The sequence below is a fragment of the Molossus molossus genome, unplaced genomic scaffold, assembly GCF_014108415.1.
Source record: "Molossus molossus isolate mMolMol1 unplaced genomic scaffold, mMolMol1.p scaffold_m16_p_5, whole genome shotgun sequence".
Lineage (NCBI taxonomy): Eukaryota > Metazoa > Chordata > Mammalia > Chiroptera > Molossidae > Molossus > Molossus molossus.
The window spans coordinates 63,590,383-63,604,921 of NW_023425388.1; the positions used below are offsets into that span (position 1 = coordinate 63,590,383).

The 14,539-nt window shown below is 53.5% G+C and overlaps 1 protein-coding gene across 1 annotated transcript in view; it reads right to left on the reverse strand.

Annotated features, from left to right (window-relative positions):
- PDIA5 (protein disulfide isomerase family A member 5) overlaps positions 1–14,539 on the reverse strand; it is an 85,464-nt gene that overhangs the window by 54,064 nt on the left and 16,861 nt on the right. Inside the window, exons 2-3 of the mRNA XM_036243110.1 lie at positions 9,444–9,570; positions 6,528–6,615 (exon numbers count right to left, since the gene is read on the reverse strand). Of these exons, the coding sequence (XP_036099003.1) occupies positions 6,528–6,615; positions 9,444–9,570 (215 nt within the window). The remainder of the gene's footprint in view (positions 1–6,527; positions 6,616–9,443; positions 9,571–14,539) is intronic.

The following is a 14,539-nucleotide window of genomic DNA, read 5'->3' on the forward strand; positions in this document are numbered from 1 at the left end:
CGAGTCAATGACTGATGCTGCCCTGTCGCTGCTGGGAGGAGCCCCTGCCCGGCTGGCTTTCTGGGCTCTGTCTACCGAGCTCCAGGAATCCTGCCAGGTGACACTTCCTGACAGTGCTCTCAGATCGACTCCCCTCCCTCCACCAATTCTGCTTTCAGAGACTGTGTGTGTGCACACTAACTGTGCAGTACAGAGAATAGAACTCATAAGAGTTCAAGAAGAAGAGAGAAATTACCCAAGCTCGGGGACTTAAAAGGATCTGGATTGAGAGATGAGGTACAATTAATTATCTACTGGCTACCTGCTTCTCTGTCCCTCCCCCTTCCCTAGCCAGTGACTGAGCTCTGGAAGAGAGAGGAGACGTCGGCAGTGAGCAAGGAAATGAGATGCTTTGCTGGAATGGAAAGGGAGGCAGAAAACCACCACGGGTCACGGAGAGTGGACTGGCCCTGCAAGGGCCTCACCTGCCACTCTGTCTGCTCGGGACGCTGCAGCCCAGCCTCCCTCTGCCCGGTTACTCACCCACAATCTGCCACATCCTATCCCACCCCACCTCCCTTGGCTGTCCTCTACAGACAATGTGAACAGAAAGATTTCAGAGGCCTGAACACACCTCCCTCCCCACCCCAGGCACAGACAGACCCCTGTGCATGGGCGTTTCATTTTAATTTGTTGCAGGGTAGCTGCTGCGGGCGTGTGGGGCTGTGTTTACTAAATCTCCACGCACAGTGCCGATTGTCAGGAGACCGGCAACGCCCGCTCCTGGGAGTCAGACCCAGCAGTGAAGGAGGGGTGAGTGAGGCAGGGAGACACAAGGTGCAGGAGGCTCAGGAAAGGGGGGATGGGGCTCTCATAAGTCTGAGTTGCAGACCCTCCCTGGAGGTGGGCCCCACTGAGCGCTGGAGGGATGGTTTCCAGATCTGGCTCTGCCTTTAGCCAGCCTGTGACCTCTGGCAGGGCCCTTGGTTTCCCGAGCTGCAAAATGTAGGAGCGGTCCACGTGAGCTGTCCACGTGAGCTGAATGGAGCTTTCGATTCCTCTACAGGCTCAGGTATTACTAAGGCACCCAGGCAGGCTGCCTGCATCCTGACGGGGAACCAGGAGTCAGAACCCAGGAGACTCGTCAAGATGTGAACCTCCGTCATCTCTTCTCTCCTGGCCCCTGACCAGGCCCTCACTCAGCCCACACACATACACACACGTCCTCATGCCCACACACACCCTGACACACCCTGTGGCCTCCTGCCGCGGGGGAGGAAGCACACCACAGGAGGAGCCTGGCGCTCGGCCCCCTGACTGTCGCGGCCACTGCGTGCCTTTGGCGAACACAGCCTTCCTGGGTTCCGTTTCCCCAACAGAGAAAGGGCAAAGAAGTCTTTCTCCCACCTGGCAGGTCTGACGCGGCGAGATTCTGAGTAGACAGACCTGTGACCCCTGAGGTTGGGTAGGAGAGGAAAGCCCTCACTTCAAAGATGTGAAAAACATGGGAGACGAGGAGCAATGAGCAAGAAATGCTGTCAGTGAGTCCCAGGTGCCAAATACCAAGGACAACATGAATGACTGTAACTGGACACAAGGCAGGAGGCAGAACAGTCCTGGACAGCTGGGCCTTAAACCTGGACAGACCGTGGTGGTTGGAGCGCTCTCTGCTGGAGGGGCTGGCTGTACCCCGCAGGGATCCGCCCAGCTCTGGCGGTTCCCCTGGTACCTGCCTCAAGAAGGCACAGAATACAGTATGGATTCTGCTGCACAGTAAGTAGAAGTGATGGGGCTACAGGGAGGGGAGTGTGCCTTCTCCTCCGCCGGCCTCCCCAGCACAGCAAGCTAAGGCTCTGCTCCTCAGCAGGAGACATGTCACCCCAACAAGCGCAGGTCAACGCGCTGGGAAGAATCTGAAGATATATCAACACAGCACTTCTAGGAGTCTCCTTTATCCCACAGTAAGTATCGTTAAACATGCTTATATATAAAGGAGCAAATACTAAATTCAAATATTCTTCAGACGAAAACGTAACACTTGAAAACGCCATGCCCGCGCTAGCAGGCCCTGATGCTTAGGTCCCGGGAGGCAGCACCGCTCTAGGAAATACAGCGGACGGGAGGACGAGAGCAGGGGGGGAGGAGACTCTGATTGGGTGATGACCTTACAGCCTCAAGGAAAGAGCAGTGCGCACGGACAGGGAGCCTCAGCCCAGTGCGCATCAGCCCCAGGAACGAGCACGCCAGGCACAGCTCCGCCTGCTGGCTCCAGCTCAGCTGCCCGGGCAGCAGCACTCCACGCCAAGGCCGAGCCCGACGCCAGGCTGCAGGGCACGAAAGGAATACCAACTCCCCCACACCACCCACTTGACAGCCAGACAACCGCCGGCAGCCAACCCGAGCGTGGCTGCTGAGGCCTGAGCCAGGAGGTGGAGCGAGGGGCAGGGAGAGCTGGCAAACCCCTGGACAGAAGCCAGACACCCTCCAGATACCTCAGAGCACACGTCACTAGGCCCTGGGAGAGGACCAACAGGGAGGGTATATGTGCCTGCAGGCACGTAGACATGGGTTGAAAGGAAAGAGCCAGGAAAGTGAGGAAAAGGGAAAGAACTGTCCACACAGAGAAGAGAGGAGGAAAAAGATCAAGTGAATGGGAAGCAGGGACCAGAGAAGGAAAGAAGCAATAGAAACGAGTAAGGGACAGGGAGCAAGGGGGGGACCGGAGAGACACTCAGAGGGAAGGGAAGGAAAGATATAAGGAGCAGACATCCAGAATGGGGAGAGACACAGAGAAAGAAAAGGCCCCCCAAATCTGGAAGACACACCCTACCACATACTTACACACACACACACACACACACACACAGTACACTAAGTCTGGCAGCTTCTGAGATTTTTCTGAACTAGGCTATTTAGGGGTGAGAGCAATTTGGAACATTTAACTCCACGTTTCACACAAGATTAAATAGAGGCCCAGAGAGGGACAGCAACTTGCCAAAGGTCCCACCGCTATTTGCTGTTAAAACCTGGACTCAAAGCCAGGCCTCCTGACCTGCAGTCTTACAAATTCCACTGCACCCTACACTCCTTCCGGGCCAGAGCAAAACACCCACAAGCCGGGGCTGACTCTCATGCCCAAAGCTTTCTTTAGGGGAACCTCCCAACCACCAAGGGCTCCTCAACCAAGAAAAAGCTGCTGAAGAACAAACACACCATTTCTCCCCTCCAGCTGCTTGCAAGGACCTGAACAATCTGCCCAGATGAAGAATAACAATAGCAGCATGGGCTCTCACCTTTAAATTCTATTCCAGAAAGAACTTCCGTTCAGCTGACCCTCCCCATGGAGCTGGGAAGAAGAAAGAATGATTGTCCCGTTTTACAGATGAGGAAGCAGACCCAGGGTAATTGTCCTATCCAAGGTCATGGGGCTAGTAAGTAGCAAAGCTGACCCTTCAACCCAGCCTCTGCCATGCTGCCACGCACATCCAAAGACACCTCACACCAGAGTACTGTGTTCTCACCCTTGGATGTGCTCGTTCCCTTCACCTGCCCTTTAAGGGGGGACGGTGGGGGGGCTGCTCACTCCTGACCTTCCTGTCACTCCACTCCAAGCCCTGGCGTCCCCATCCCGCCTCCGACCCTTCGCTGGCAGGGCAGGAGGCAGAGCTGGAAAGGATGGGAGCCGGGCCACAGAGGGCCAGTGAGGGGGAGGGGCGCTCTGGCTGCCCACCTGCTGGTTAACAGCCGGAGATAAAAGGCCAGCAGACTTTGGCTCTGTTCCACCTACTTCCCCACTGCAGACAGCAACAGAAAGCGTTCCTGAGAGCGCTCTGCCCATCCCCAGAGCGTCTCAGTCATTCCGACTCATAAACACAGACGGAAGCATTTAGGACGGCAGCGAGAGCTGTCCTCGCAGGGCCCCGGAGTTACCATGAGGGTCCCCTAACAATTTAGGAAGGGAGGTGGCCGAGCAGGAGGACAGGGCCAGCTCGTGGCCTTGGGGAGCTCATGTGACACTGGTTTGTGAGAACTGTGCCCAGGGTGGCCTGCAAGGACTAGAGTCCTGAGTTCTGTCCCTCGGGCTGTTCTGGGAAGATTTGGCCATACTCTGCCTCTGATTTCAAACACAGACATTCCTTCTTCCAACATAATCCGTTATAGCTCCTCAAGCCACCTACTTATCGAAACTATTTTAAAAGCTAGTTAACATTTCAGTTTCTACTTCCTCTTACAGTCTATCCTTCTGTCTTGAGGTTACCTCTTTCAGCTCTGAGATGGCCCCGCGGTTTCCACTTCGGCACATCGAGAGTCACAGGATTATTTCCGCCGCTGGCACTTACACGTGTCTCCAAATGAGTCCTGCATCCTCATGCCTCAGTCTGTGTTCACACACTAACCCGGCCCATAGCCTTGCTGTCCAGGGGACAGAGCAGGACTGTCTCCTGCATGCCCACCAGCCAGATGACCCCAGGCAGAGCTCAGGGCCCACACCACACCTGCGGGGAAAGCCAGGACACTCGAAAGGCCTTTGCTCCAAACTTGAACTCTACCTCCGCTATAAAGCTTTCTCAACCTTTCCAGGCAAAACTAGTGGCTCCCCACAGACAGCCTCCATTTACAGCACTTTTCCCCTGGACCATGGTCACCTGATGAGGTGTTTGCCTCCTCCTGGCACACTGAGGATACTGTTATCCTTGGGGACACTGTTTTCCACCTGTGAACCTCAAAGCACAAAGTGAGTGATGGGGAATGTTTGCTGAGTGGACCCACGTGGATGGAGCAACATCAAAGCTCTTCTGCCACCTACAAGCCTCTCAAGAACCCCCTGTGCTGAGGCTCCAGCGGGCAGAACTGCATCATCTGTAGCTCTGGAGAGTCCAAAGCACCCTGTCCTCTCTAACAGGCTTCGTCACCACTGGAGACAGAGGCACGTGTGGAAAACAAGAACACCCCCAGACCAACTACGCACTAGAATTCACCAACGGCTGCACTCTCGCCACCTGCCTGGAGAGTAGTGCCTTCCATTGCGTTGGTGTTTAAATAAATCTGGAGGTGTGGCCAGACACGTGTGCACGCGTACACATACATACACACACACGCGTGCAGCAAACACCGCTGGGCCGACGCTTCTGCTCGTCTCATTCAGCGCTTTGTCAAATACGAATCTTCCGAATCTCTCCAGTCGTGAGCAGGACAAGCCGAGGCCATCCAGTTCATTTGCAAAACCGCCGTTCAGAACTCAGATTTCAGAGGAAGAAGACTGCACCGGAGTGGAGCCCATTAAAGCTCACTTAACCCACAGGGTAGTAACAAGGCCTGTGACTCAGGCAAGGTCAGCGACATTCAAGGTTAAAAAGACCTTTATGGGCCATCCAGGAAAAGAGCTGCCTCTTCCCAGCAGGGCCCCACCTCTCCCCATACCAACCCGAGTACAATACTCTTGAACGCAGTTCTTTCCCTCCTCTTCCCAACCTCACGCTCTGACAAACCCTGCGTCCAGGTGAGAAGTGGCCGACCAGTGGCTCTGGAAACACTTCCTGTCCTCAGCTGCCTGCCAAGTGCAGCACGGTGCCTTGCATCCAGCTGGTGCTCACAGTGTGCAAAGGGCGAGCCTGTTCTTAGCTATCTGTTTTCCCGTGTTCACTCACTGTCTGCGTGTCTCTCTGTGTTCCTGCCAATCAATGCCAAATTGGGAGCTAAAGATATGACAAGAGGTGTGTGTATACTAATCCCAGCAGCAAAGAGCACTGAACACAGAGAGACGTGGAAATTATTCCTAACGACTGAAAGGAAAGGGAAGCTGAGTACACCCTGGGCTTCAGCTTCCAAACTCAAACGAACCAGAGGAATTCCACCAACAGGCCCCTTCCCCACACTAAGAAGTAGCCCTCCTTCCTGTGGACCCCCACCTGTGGGCTGGTACTGGATTCTGACAAGGTCTCTGGGCAGAGGGGAGTCAGGAAGGAGGAGGAGGAGGAGCAGGAGTCCACAGACTGACACTGGGACAGGTGGGCAGAGACCCAGTCAGAGGAGAGGGCTGGAAGGACTGGGCCACCTGTCCAGGATGGACATGCCTAACAGCGTGGCCTCGGAAGCCAAGGCAGCAGGCAGGTCGGCCAGCTGATTCCACCACCTTTGGGCCGCAGGGAGTGAAGAACTCTGTTACTGGCCTGGACTGGGGGTAAAGCCCAGGTTCTTGCTGCTGCCTCCCTTCCAACAAACAAGCCCACTGGGTCACCCTGAAAATCATCTTGCCTCTCTGGGAATCAAGGCCCCCTCTGCTCCCGGTAAAATCAAGTGGCACGTGGCAAAGTCAAAAGTGAAAACACGGTGGAAGTAGGAAAGAAGGGCGTGGACAGAGCAGGCGGGAGGGCCGGACCTGCCTTCTCCAGGCCACAGGTGGCCCTGCCCGATTGCTAGGGAGGTCTCTCTGCAGTGTCTCCCCATCACCTCCTCCCTCCCAGCATCATCAGGGACAATTCCCTACCCCTGCCACAGCCCCCAGGTCCCCTGCCCTCAGCCACCACGCCCGTGTCCCCAAGACATACCCACAATCCACCCAGCAGATGGTGCCTTGTCCTTTCACAGCCTGGGCCACCGAGGACAGCAACCTGAGAGGACTTTCAGCTGCAGCCTCTGTAAAAAACACAAACACTTAAACATCTGTGTCCACATAAACCAAGGCCACCCCCGCCATCTTCCCTCAAGGGCAAGGAGAGGAGGAGGCCAGTCCCAGGGCGCGTGAGGGCCTGAGCACAGCTGTGATCGACCGTTCTGTGAGGAAGCCCAGCTCTTCTCAGAGACCCCTGCTCCCGCCACACTCCCGGGCCGCCCTCCCAGACACGGAGCCCGTTCCCTCTCCCGTGAGCCACCCCTCACGCCTCCAGCTCTGAGCCAGAGTCAACGCCCAGGAGAATCACTGGCTCCCTACCTTTCTGGGAGAAATTCTGAAAATTCTATAACCAAATAATTACAATCCTACAACTAAAGTAGGAAATGAGTTTGCCAATTCCACACTTGTCTGTCCTGGCGCCCACGCTGGGAGCTGATGAGGGAGGGACCAGAGCCTTCCTTCATTGGTCCCTCACACACTCATCAAGGGGCTTGGTACAAGTGTACATGTGACACTAGTCTTCGCCAGACCAATGCCAAGTGTACCCAGGTCAGATTTCACAGCCCACTTCCCCGGAAGTGACAGGGGAGGACCTGGCTCTGGCAGTACCTCAGAGCCAGCTGCAGGACCCTGGACTATGGCTTGAGCAGGGTGGTGTGAACACAAGACGGGAAGAGGGCTTTTCGGGTCCGGGTGTCAATCCTGTGTGTCTGGGCAAAGCACCTGGAAGTTGTAGTAGGAGGGCAGCTTCCTAGGGATGGAGCCTTTGTGGCCAGGATTTCAACACTGCCAGCCTGCAACGACCCACTGCGGAGTGGCTGTGGCCAGTGTGTCACCTTCCCGCCACACCTGTGAGCTCATCCGAAAGGCCCGCCAGGCAGACACCAGTGCAAAGAGCAGTCTGCTGCCTACTCCCTCCCAACACCCTATCATTCGTTCCAAAGCCAAGCAGAAATGACGTCTGGATTGTTTGCCTGCTCAGATCTCCTTTCCGAGGGTGGACAATGGCAGCTGTTTGTGAATACAAAGCATGCTGAGCCTTTCAGGGAAGTGAACAAATAGCATCGTTCTAGAACCGTGCCGGGGACCCCCACGGGAGGAGGGCACAGCGGAGGTGGGAAAGGCCATCACTCCGCCACTCAGATGGGCTCTGGGAAGCGGGGGAGGGACAGGAAAGTAGAGCGATATAAAGCCCCCTCCCCTAACCCTGCCTTTCAGCAGCAGAAAGGGAGCCCTGCCTGGAAGGTGGGAGGGGGCAAACCCAGTCCCTGTGCTGCTCTGAAAGCCCACTCACAGTCACAAGCCTAGTGACAGGCTTGGGCAAGGAGGCAGGAAGGTAAAATAGCCACCCCGGCCACTGCCTAAGCAAGGAGGAGCTGGTTCTCGGGAAGCGTGGGGAACTCCACTGCCAGCGAGTGAGACCATGCTTGGGTGAGGGCTGAAGGGAAAAGAGGCTACTCCAGGCCCTGCCTCCTACCCTGCAAGCCCCCATCCAGACACCCCACCCTCCCACTCTCTGACTTACCAGAACCATGCCCGGTGGCAGAGCCCCCCGGCACTGCAGAACTAATGCATTTCTTCCTGCCCTCCAGCAGGAGAAACAAGGCAGAGGCGGTGCAGGGCACCAGCTCTGCCATCGACTGGCCCGGAGCCTCAGACAAGTCAGCGTCCTCACCCGGAACCTGGACGTAAGTGGATGCTGCACTGCCTGCCTCGTGGCGGAGGAGCGAGTGAGCATGCGCGGTGGGGGTCCCCGCGGAGTCCTCGTGGAGGGACAGCTACGTGATGGGACCTCCCTGAGAAGGAGCTCAGTGTTTCCACACTGACAACTCCAGCTCCAGGGGCACCCAGGGCTGAGCCATGCTTATTCGGGGCCCTACACCCCAGGCCTCAGTTTACCCCTATTCCTGACAGCAGAGAAATGCTAGTCACACGCTGGGCTCCCAACAACCACGGCAGGGAGCGTCTGCCAGGCCCTCAGAAGGGCAGGGAGCAGCATGTGCCAGGGTGCTTGGAGGAGACGGGCTTTAGGAGGGACACATGTCTGAAACATCCATCAGCCCCAGTGCCAGTGAGAGTCAAGGGTGAGCGGCAGGGAGAGCTGTGCCCGGAGCTGGCCCAGTCACTGGCCGTTGCTTCTCCGGGGCACAGAAAACTTGGCATCCTCAGGAGCAGCGAAAACACTGAACTCTGCTGGAAGAATATCAACAGTCTGATGTCCAAAGTCACAGCCAAGAGCCGAGCAAACCTCTCTCCATCCACTGTGCCCTCGCCAGCCCCAAGGTCAGAAGAGGCAAGCTGCCGCTCTCACCCCCAGGGAAGCTGCCCTGTGCTGAGCGTGGAGCCCAGTCCAGGCACAGTCTTGCGTTCCAACCCCAGAGTGGGACAGATGGGGGCCAGGCAGGGTCAGAGCTGCCAGCCTGTGTGCACACCCCAAGCCTGGGACAAATTCAGCTGGCGACAGGCCGGCCCAATCTGTTAATCACAGCGATGGAGAAGCATACATTGGCAGGGCTGGCCCATGCCTGTCTGGGAAGTCAGAATGCCCACACCCGGTGCCCACTATACTCTGTCCTCCTTCACACACATGCCCTCTACCTCCTGAGGTATGAGGCTTTTGCTAAGAAACACTTATAAAAGAGAACTGAATGACCTCTCAGGGATTCAAAATCAACTAATGCTTCTCTGGGCCTCTGACCTATCTTCTGAGGAAAGCTGACAGTGTCCCTCGGACCCTCCCTGACTGGGTTTTGGTCCTCTGGTCTCCGCCTCCCACCTCTGCCCCCTCTCATTCCCTTCCTATCCTCTCCATCCCTGACAGGTGACCCCAAGGCCAGGCTGGGACACTCACCAGATTTGGAGTAAAGCACCAATACATTATTCCGGGTCCTGAGAAGTTTTTTCAAGTCCTTGGGGTCAGAGATCCTCTCGATGAGTGAGGAGACCTTTGTGGAGGACAGCCACACTGGCAGGACCACCTGGCAATCAAGGAGACAAGGACAGTGAGCCTGAGCCCCAGGTCCCGGCCAGGCCTGAGGAAGAAAGGGTGCCCCTAGCCACGTGCCTACAGCACATTCTACTTCAGAGGAATAAGGGCACACCAACCCTTCTCACGAGACTATAGCTGCCTTTTCACCTAATCTGCTCTCCAAGTCACCACACCCCTCAAGACACTTCCCGTCCACTCTCCGTCTTCAAGTCTCTCTCTTCTCCATGCACTTTCATAAGCTGTATGGACTGCACACGACACAAGCATGCTCCACCAAGACCTGCTTGGGAGGTCAACGTCTACCTTCTACACTGCACCATGCACCGAGCAGTGAGAACACTCCACCCCACTCAGGAACACCAAAATACAAAATCCACAGAGAAACGAGATCACCTCTGATGTTTAGGATGGGCATGGATAGGTGAGGGGTTTTCTGCTCCTACCTACTCCATGATCTCTGGAAACCAGCCAATAAAAACGAGCTAACTGTCCCAAAGAACCCTGAAAACCTTGGGCACGGGAGACACCAGGCACCCCTGCAGGCATGAGGAGGGGTGAGATGAAAGTGATGTGTGTGTGTGTGTGTGTTAAACGTCTGAATAAGGAGCAGTCACATAAGCAGACCCCCTCACCCAGTCCACACCGCTGGCCGACAGCCCCTCGCCTAGTTGGCAGAAGACGCAGGGGTTACTATATGGTTACTCGAATAAGAAAAGCTCTGCTGGGAGACACCAGGCAGAGGGTGGAAGTATGGTCCTGAAAGAAAACGGGAGATTAAGGGAAGTCTACAGACTGAACCTTGAGATCAGCCATCCCCCTGAGCTCCCATCCCCTAGCACCCCTTTTCCAGAATGCTGCCAGTCTTGTTCCCCCAGGCAGGAGATTAGAGAATTTTTCTCTGAGGAAACTGAGAAGCACAAGGAAAGCAACCTAAAGACAGTGACTTGGAGATCCTCCCACGAAACAGCTCCGTTCCCCTCAGCCCCCACTGTGAGGCCCTCTCAGTAAACAAGTGCCCCCAACACTCAGTCGCTGATCACGCACTAGTGCCTTGCTCTTCAATACACACAGATAACCAAGGTTCACCAGATATCTGAGGAAATCCCTTAACACAAAAGGGGCAAAATAAACCAACGGAAAGATGGAACTTAGATTAACAAGAAAAGAAAAAGAAAGGATAAAACAACAAAACTAATTATCATTCTCAGAAAAATAAAACAGTACATCCACAAAAGAATAGAACACTATGAGAAAGGTACAAAGAGAATCAGAGAAAACTCTTGGAAAGTTAAACTCACAGAAATGAAAAAATTGCAATATAACTGAAAGTCGAACTGAAAAATACTCCTAGAAAATAGAACATAAACAAAAAAATCAAGAAATAGAAAACAGACTAAAGGATAAGAAAAATAATAAGATGGATACATTACCTGCAAAAGCCAAATTAAAAGAAGTTCAGAAAAAGAAGAAAACAGAGGGAAAGAAATTCTCAAAGAAATAATTCAAGAAAATACCCCAGAATCGGAGGATGTGAGCTTTCAGATGAGAGGGCCCAGCATCAAGAATAAAAACAAACAAACAAACAAAAAAACGTCCTGGTCGGTTTGGCTCAGGGGTTGGAGCATTAGCCTGTGGTCCAGAGAGACCTGGGTTCGGTTCCCGCTAAGGGCGCGTGCCTTGGTTGCAGTTTGTCCCTGGTCCTAGTTGGGTTGTGTGGGTGGCAGCCACTCGACGTGTCCCTTTCACATTGATATCTCTCTCTCTCTCTCTCTCTTTCTCTCTCTCTCCCTCCTACTCTATCTGAATAAAAAATGGAAAAATGTCCTCGGGTGAGGATAAAAAAAAAAACAAAAAAACTCACCAGAGTACATCTCTGAGAACATTCGGAACACTGCTGACAAAAAGTAGATTTGAGTTTCAAAAAAACAGAAACACATCACATATAAAAGATCAGGAGTGAGAATTAGCTAAGACTGGCCATCAGCACACCAGAAGACAATGAAACATTGCCTTTGCAATCGTCAAGCAATGTGGTTTCCAACTGAAATTCTATAACCAGCCAAACTGTCAATGGTGAGTACAGATCCGCTCAGACTTAAGATCTCAGATGTGCACAATTTACCACCAGTGCACCCTTTCTCAGGAAGCTACTGGAACTCATGCTTTACCAAAACAAGATGCAAATAAAAAATGATAAAGACATGGAATCTAGGAAACAAAGGATCCAAGAGAGGAAAGAGGCAAGGAGAATGACCATGTTGATGGTAAAAAAAAAAAATCCAGTTCAACAGCCTACAGAGCCATCAGCCCAGAATGGAGCAAGGACAGAGGAATACGGAGAAATGTGGTCAACAAAAAGAGGCAACTGTAGATTACCTGATATGCTTAACCATATTGATCAGCTAAGTTATCTGACCAAAGTTACACAGCTAATAAGAAGCAGGTCCAGGACCTGAACACGTCTCTATTTGACTCCATGCCCTCTCAGTCCACTGTCTCTCTGCAGCCGGAAGTCTTGAGTTGATTCTGAGCTCTACCACTCAATAGCTAAGATGCCTAAGCAACATCACTCAACCTTCCAGAGGCTTAATGCCTCGAATCTGACATGGAGATAATAATACCTCTCTCAGGGGACTGCTGTGAGGATAAAATGGGATAACTTATTGAACATACTTTATAAATCATAAAGCACTCCAATAGTATCATTACCAAAATATATAACACAAATTTCCATCTCAGCAGAGTAGAAGACAGAAATGTGGCCATTTTCTAGTGTTTCTAAATATAATCTGCCATTAGATTTCAAGGTTCCTGCTCCCCAGGGTAAAACCATGCAGGGGGAGGAATTGCGAAGTTATTTCTCCCTCATTCTGCCCTGCCAGAGCTCTGGGCAATGCCTAAAGACCACTGCCCTTGTGCAGTCCACCTGGAGAGCTCACCAAAAAGTTAATTCCACTTTATTATTACAAGTTATTTATTCTACTGCTCCTAGAGAGCTAATGGACTTCAGACTAAAAAGTCCATAGCTCAATGCACACGATTAAAGGAAAAAATCTGTTGGAAAAACACTCTGACTCTGCTGTTTTTAATCCTCAGCTAATCTGCAGTTAAAACAACTGCTCTTGCCCAGTGCCTGAGGATTCTGACCTGTGGACCAGCCCTCCTGAAACTGGCAGGCATCTGTGCTTCTGGACCTGGGGAGGAGAAGGGGAGGGAGGGCAAGCCCTGTGCCCACCTGCCCAGGCAGCACAGTGTGTGTAGCTGGGCCACAGTGACAAGACAGTGTCTACAGCAAAAGCCACAAAAGCCGAGTCTAGTGGCATACCCACAGCTTCCTCCCTGTAAAACCCAACGAATCCCTTGGGCCATCTAAATAATGGCCATTCTCAGAGTAAACAAACCGAGTTCCAGCCAGCCACCAAAACCTCTGACCCAGTGTTTACCCTCACACGGCAGAGAAGTTAAGCTCAACCAGAGATACACTGAGCAAACTGCCTGAACACCATCACCCGGTGACACTGCGTACTGCCCACAGCCAGGTCTCCAGAGAGGCTCTGTCCCCTCCCCACCTCCCCATCCCTACTGGGAGCTAGCTCTGCAGGAAGGCCTACAGCACAATAAATGTGACAAGGCACACTGGTGACCACACTCCTAACCTATGCACAGACCACCCGCTAGGAGCACATTCCACGTTGAGTCCATGGCAGCTCTCGGGAGACCTGGAGGGGACCACTGACGACAGACCAACCATAGCACAGTCAGTGAGGGTCTGGGTTGGAGCACAGTGGGAGACGGCAGGTGGAGTGAGGCTGCAGGTCTTGAAAGTCTGGCTCAAGAACTTCATTTGGCCATGACCTCAGACTGGGCAACCACCAGAAGGCTGGAGGTGGAGGGACCAGCTGGGTGGCTGCCCAAGTGGAAAGAAATGGATCAATTCAAGAGCCTCCGGGAAAAATAATGGTACGCAAAGACTATTCATACGTAAGCAAGGAAGGAAGAGAGAAGAGGCTAAATAAAATGACCCTGAGGATTCTGGGCTAGGAGCAGAACAACAGTCAAAAATGGAAGACTTAAGAAGCAGCAGAGGCTGTTGTCTGCCTGATGCTGATGAAGGTGATAATGAGCTCAGGCATGAGAATGTGGACAAATAAGACACCCCAATTCAGGCTGGAGAGTAAGTCTGAGGTCCAGGTTCAGAGGAGAAGCCCAGGGAGGGAGCATCTCAGTTGGGGGGAGGACAGGAGGGCAGTCAGAAGGAAAAGGTGGGAAGTGCTCCAACAACACAGACTGAAAAGGAGACACACAGAGAAGCAGTGATTGATCTGCCGGCAAAGGCCATGGCAAAGGCCCTGGACACTCTGAGATCATCTCAGTGGCCAAGTTGGAAGCCAAGTGCCGAGAAGAGAAGCACACCCAGCGCAGAAGCTGAGGTGACGACACAAGGAGCACGGGTGACCCAGCAGGGTCAGGCGAAGATGTGCTGTCTCCACTGCCCATCCGTGGCACAAGAAGGCAGGTTTTAGAGATTGGAGAGTGACAGAAGAAATCAGTCTGGACAGCCAGTTCCCGGGGGAACCTGCTCGGCCTGGCTTAGCATCTCTGAGAGGGAGGAGGATGAAAAGGCCTGTGTCTGGCCTCAGACAGACCCTCACCTTAGCAGGCAACCACAGGGACGCCAGGCCGCCGCCCTTTCCTCCCTCCCCTAAGCCCAAGGGGACGCTCCTCCAGTCACTTAACATTCTCCTGTCTCCTCCACTCCAGTCTGTCTTAACCTTTGCAGTGCACACTCTGCTCCCTCCTTCCCTGAAGATGCAGCTCCAGTGAGCCTGGGTCCCTTGCCCAGCACCTTCCTGCAGATTTCTGAAGTCACGACCCACAAACCTTGATAACGACAATAACTACGGCAACAATAACAGAGTTAATGATGCACAAACCCTCTGCTTTGTCAGGCCCTCAGG